We start from the raw sequence: 6,000 nt of genomic DNA, 5'->3' as shown, positions 1-6,000 counted from the left end.
AATGGTTAGAGGGCTTTAAAAATAAAAAATAAAAAAATAAAGTAACATGAAATCAAAATACTAGGAGATGCCAAAAGTTGGGCCTTAACAAGAGAAAGACAGAGATGCAAAAACCATCAACTATTTTTTTTTACCACTACTCAAATTTTAGATTTTAACAGAACATTAAAATCTGGCTTCAGAAGTGAGCTGCCTTGGGTTATTAAAGCACATAAAGCTCTACCTCATTGAATGTCTTTGAACTTTACTGAGTCCCACAAGCGATTGTGACCCTTTTGCCCTTTTGACAGGTAATAAAGTTTACAGCAATTCCACACCAAGCCATGCACCCAGGGAGTGGCCCTGGTAGCTGAAAGAGCTGAGAAGGGAAACTCAAAACCAAATAATGTGTATGCAATCATTAATACTGACTATGCCACAACATGGCTTATCATTGAGAGCATACAATTTTAAATTGCCTTTATAAAGTAACGTTTCCCCCTCACATATTGCATTGACTTGATTCATGTAACAACAAAACAAGACTGGCTTTCTTTTAATTGTCAGTCATTCCTGGCATTTTTAGCTTATTTACGGGGTAACAGACCTCCTGGTGGATGGCTTGTGGATGGTTTTTGCGTACAAGATGTGACTAGAGTTACTACTGAGGACTTGCCTGCTCGGTTCGACTGGTCTATCATGGGCTGGACTATTCTTCTTCTAGCATTAATAAACCTGAAACAAGAAATAAAAGTGAGCCATTATTTAAAAAGAGAACAATTTATCTTTACTAAAAACTTGTAAGATAGAAACGTTTCCCTTCAGAACTGCACTGTGTGTAGATTCAAATGCTGCCAAACCTGTAACCTCTGATGACCTTTGAAAATACAAGCTTTGGGTTTGTGAGTTGATTTATGTTGGCCTGCTTTTACCACAGTTGGACACTTCCATTTCATCTTTTCATGGGGGAATTAGCAGAGTTTTCTGGAAACAATGCCAGCACCGTTCTTTTCAATTCAGATGGGGCTAAGGGCGGGGGGGGGGGGGGAGGACCTGGTAGAAAAAGAGATGGCCGCCCATAAAAGCATCCATTCTCCTTGCCTCCTACACCAAACCCAATTAGTGATATTTCTGGATTAAGTCCTTTAACTTTTTTCTTTACAATTTTTATCAAAACCTTCCCTCACTCTTGCAAACATAATTCTGTTTTAATGCCTACTATTAAGATAATGAACTGTGATGGCAGCTCACCATCAAATGAGAACACGTCTGGAGTTTTATCACCACCATCGCACACTGCAAGAGACTTCAGAGCAATACATTCCTGGGACGTTTTGTGGTGCTTTCCCCCCTCCTCCTCGTGTTCTTTATGCAAAGTCGGAGGTCAAGGTGAGGTTGTAGTTATACACTAATGGAACTTATAATTCTGTTTTCTCCTGCTAGGCCTGAACATTTTCAGCAAACATCTTATTAAATTGTAATTATTGTGTCACTGAAGGGGGACGGGATGGAGCCATGGTTCAAATTAGAAGTAGATAGATTAAAATTGTCATCTGAATTTAAATTCTCAGCATTTTAACTCAACCACAATTCTAAAACTGTTGTGTTGAGGAAGGTATTTTATTAAAATACAAAATAAAAATAGTTAATAAGGACTGTAACTTTTTAGTGTCAATGGTAAATCTGAATCAAAGGGAAATATTCCATGAGAAGTACCAGTGGCATCAGAATCTCACACTCATTTTGCTCATATTTGCCGATCCCACCCCACCCTGGAAGTGCTCCGTGTGACCCTTAAGTGGGTCCATGAGGGGACCCCTCAGGGGTTTCCTTTTGGGTCGCACAGAATGTCCCGGAGGGAGGATGATAGGTAAAGCCCCCCTCTCCCTACACAGGAGCAGGGCTGCTAGTGCCACATACATACTTTTCTTGCTTGCATGGGCACATTAGTCAGGATGTCGGACAGGATATAGTTCTTTGTTTCAAGACTGAGTAAGAGGCACTCCCTCTTAGTGCAAGAAAGGAAAATTGTAGCATTCCAAAATTGGCATAACAATCTCACACAGGAATATATATATATATTTGTTATTCACTGTTCCAGACCTAATTAAGAGGCCAGAGATGAGAACCCCCTTTTGTCTCTACTACCATTGGCCAAATGAAAATAATGCCCCTGCCTGGTACTCCCAATGCCACAGACCTGTCAGGACTAGACTGGATATGATCAGTATCCTGAAACAAAACAAAACTCACACACCCTGTATAACCTGTACATATATGGGGAAGTGAGACCCTACTGATTTTCCTGGAGCTCTCAGGGGCCTTATCATCAAAGCATGGTATCCTCCTAGCTTGTCTTCTGGAAATGGGAGTGGGGGTGGTGATGCTGCTTGCATGGATGGGATGGGGATGCTCAGGTTACTCACTGCTGTGGCCAAGAGATCTTTTATCAGCTTTGACTGGTACATTAGGTGTGATGCTGTCTGTAGAGAGCAAACCTAGCTTCACTTGTCTATGAACTGGTAGCATGCAGAGACTGGACTATTGTGTGGGTCTGACTTTAAAGACAGTTTGAAAGCTTCAACTGGCACAGAATGTTGGCAGAGGCAGCAAGGATCCTCTCTAATAAAACGCTTGGTGTCCGTCTGTGGACGGACACCAAGCGTGCGTTCGTGCCTCGACTGTTCTGAGCATGCGCGGAGCGCATGCTCAGAACAGTCCAAGACAGACACGACCGCCAGCACCCAGCGGCCATGTTGGGCGGCCAGAAGCGGCCGCCCAAAGAAGCTGGGAAGCAAGGAGAGAGGCGGCGGGGTAAGCTGGCCGAGACGGCAGCAGAGCCGCCGTCTCGGCCAGAGGAAGCCGGGTGGGGGCAAGAGGCGGCGAGGAAAGCCGCCCAAGGTGGTGGTGGAGCCGCCGCTGAGGCCTCGCGGCGCCGGCAACGCCTGGTGGCGGAGACACTTTGGGGCCCTTGCCCGGCCGGGAATGTTAGGCGGGGGCGGGGGCGGCCCAGATCGGACCGGCAGCGTGGCCATGGAGGCGGTGGCAAGGGGAAGACTGGGCCCCAACTGACTAAAGTTGCCGGGTGAGTGGTGGGTGGAGCGCAAGACTTCTGGGGAGGGGGGAGGGCAAGAGGGAGTGGGGGTGGGCCCGGATCACTTACTAGCGCCCGTTATTTAACGGGCCTGAAAACACTAGTGGCATATAATACACTTATTTCACTCCAGCATCATTGACTACCAATACACTTCTGGGCTCAATTTAAGTCCTACTCACAAGTTATGTTCAGTGCATGTCCTATTGGTGTATAGTGTATACACGTACAGATCTGTATGCATGGACAGTTAGTCACACATTATACTCAATGCACATACAGTAATACACTTCCTATCTGTAACATGCACTTGAGGGGGCCTCAGGTTTGCTTTTAAAATGAACACAGGTACAATTATCCACACAAAAACATGTACACTTGTACAGACACCAGAACGCAGATACAAAAGAACGAGGCTGTTCACACAAGCAGCCCTACCCAGGCTTGCTTGCGTAGGGCTGCTCGTGTGATGCATTGGGATCAAGGTCAGTCCCGGTGCTGCCTCTCTGGTTAGCCCAGGAATATTACCCGACCTTTTACCCAGGCACATGGTTATGTGAATGCTCAGGCTGCGTGCAGTCTGAGCAGACACAAAGCCGGGCGCTTAGAGCACCCAGCTAATCAGGGAATCCCTCAATGCACCATGCTCATCGCATGGTGCATTGTGGGATATCTGGAGGCCAGGGCCCATTTTCCTGGCCTCTGGAATGCTGTGCAGCTCACAGCAGTGCCAGCTGTGTGGGCAAGTGAGTGTTCTCCTGCCTTCCCTGCCACCTGCTCTGCCTGGCCCAACAATAGGACGTGTGAACAACATTAATATATGAATAGAAATCCTAAGTGCTGGCACTAGGCTCTAAAGCCCTAAACAATCTGGTGGCAGATTATCTTAAGACCTATCTGCTCCCATATGAAATTGGGCCCTGAGATTGGCTGTAGGGGTCCTGCTCTCTAGCAACGCATTAACAGAAATTTGATTAACAAGTACCAAAGACAGGACCTTTTTAGTGGCAACTCCACAATTATACAGTTCCCTTCTCGGTGGAAATTAGGCTGGCTCCCTCTTTTGCTCTCTTTAGATGTAAAATGAAGAATTGATTTGTTCTGGAAATTTTTGCTGTTAAGGTTTTTAGATTTTGATGTGTTTTTATCACTGTTTATTCACTTTTATTGTTACAGTTTTAATTGGATCTTTTATGGTTTATTGATATATTTGTAAGCTGCTTTGTTATATTTGAATTAAAGTAGATATAAATTAAGCCACCTAATGGTGCAGCAGGGAAGTAACTTGCCTAGGGAGCAAGAGGTTGCTATTTCGATTCCCTGCTGGTATGTTTCCCAGACTATGGGAAACACCTATATTGGGCAGGAGCAATACAGGAAGATGCTGAAAGGCATCATCTCATACTGTGCGAGAGATAGTAATGGTAACCACCCACCACCACCCCAGTATTCTACCAAAGAAAACCACATGGCTCTGTGGTCGCCAGGAGTCAACAATGACTCAACAGCACAACTCTACCTTTAGGATGTAAATTAAACAAAAGAAATATTGTTCCAACAACATATATGCTCTGAAATCATTAGGGAGATCACCAAGTGTAGATTCTTTAGCAATCTTTAAGGAAATATAACAAACTAGCTTAACCCGCGCAGAGCATCTGCACGCTAGTACTTGATTGCTCCCCTTACCCCCTGCCACAGCCCCCCTCACCTCAAAGATCTCTCCACCCTCACCTAAGGCACACTCCTGCTCCTCCTTCTCCATCCCATTACTTCCATCTCCCTCACCCCTCTTGGTCACAGCTGCAGCGTTGTGGTGCCTACTGGCCAAGCTGCAGCCCCCTATTCCCAGAGACTTCTCTACCCTCACCCAAGCCCCGCTCCTCCCCACAGAAGCAGCAGCAGTTCACCCGGCCCTTCCTCGCTGCTGCCACTGGCATGGCTGCTCATTCCCCTCAGGCTGCTGACAGGCCCGGGCCCGAAATTCTCCTTTCTCATTATAAAAACCATGTGAAATAAGCAATTAAAACATCCCTTGCCCTTCCTTCTTTCTCTCTTCCTCTACCTTTTTTCTCTATCTTTATCTCCTCCACTTCCTCTTCCCCTCCCCCACTCCCTCTTCCTGAGTTAACAGATCTTGTTTCCTCATCTAATTCACACAATGACAGCCTCCTTCTCTTGAAGGGGCTCCTCCCTCCCTCACGACCCCTCTCTTCGCAGACCCCTGCCCATTATCCTTTTATATACAGTGGTCCCTCGACTTACGAAGATAATCCGTTCCGAACGCACGTTCGTAGGTCGGAATTTTCGTAAGTCGAAAAGCGCATCCACGGAGGTCCGGAAACATTCGTAAGTTGAGGAAACCGCATCTAAAAATTCGCAGGTTGAGGAAGCCGCATCTAAACCGGCAACGACTTCCAGTATTTTTTGTCGTTCGTATGTCAAAATCTTCAGATGTCGAGTACTTTGTAAGTCGAGGGACCACTGTATATAGATTCCTCTCCTCTACAATCAAGAACATCTTCCGACTAGTAACAGTTGCATTCCAACTGACCTTATCACAGATCTGCATATGGAATCCCCACTGCCCAATCACCATGGTGCTTCTGATCACACAGGCTCCTCCCCCTATCTGCATATGGAATCCCCACTGCCCAATCACCATGGTGCTTCTGCTTGTGAACTCTCACGAGAGCTGCCATGCATGGGATTAGCCATGGGTATGCCTTAGAGAATTATATAAATAGATAGATGTTCCACTTTTTAGGTCTAGTATCATGTAGTTCAAAAATGTATCTTGTTTAGCAACCGTAAATAAATACTATACACATACACATTTTAGAGTTATTTGTGCTGTACACACAAAGTTCAGAATTTCATCAGCTCTGCACACATTTTTATTCTTACTCCTAATACAAATTTTGGAA

At 45.5% G+C, this 6,000-nt stretch overlaps 1 protein-coding gene across 2 annotated transcripts in view; it reads right to left on the bottom strand.

The window, feature by feature from the left end:
- MEIS1 (Meis homeobox 1) overlaps positions 1 to 6,000 on the bottom strand; it is a 206,849-nt gene that overhangs the window by 6,115 nt on the left and 194,734 nt on the right. For both annotated transcript variants that reach the window (XM_053284453.1, XM_053284454.1), the window contains exon 10: positions 656 to 714. In XM_053284453.1, coding sequence (XP_053140428.1) covers positions 656 to 714 — 59 coding nt within the window. The remainder of the gene's footprint in view (positions 1 to 655; positions 715 to 6,000) is intronic.

Source organism: Hemicordylus capensis, chromosome 1, assembly GCF_027244095.1.
Source record: "Hemicordylus capensis ecotype Gifberg chromosome 1, rHemCap1.1.pri, whole genome shotgun sequence".
Taxonomy (NCBI): Eukaryota; Metazoa; Chordata; class Lepidosauria; order Squamata; family Cordylidae; genus Hemicordylus; species Hemicordylus capensis.
The sequence above is the reverse complement of the archived record's forward strand: the minus strand, read 5'-3'. Positions and strand labels throughout refer to the sequence as shown.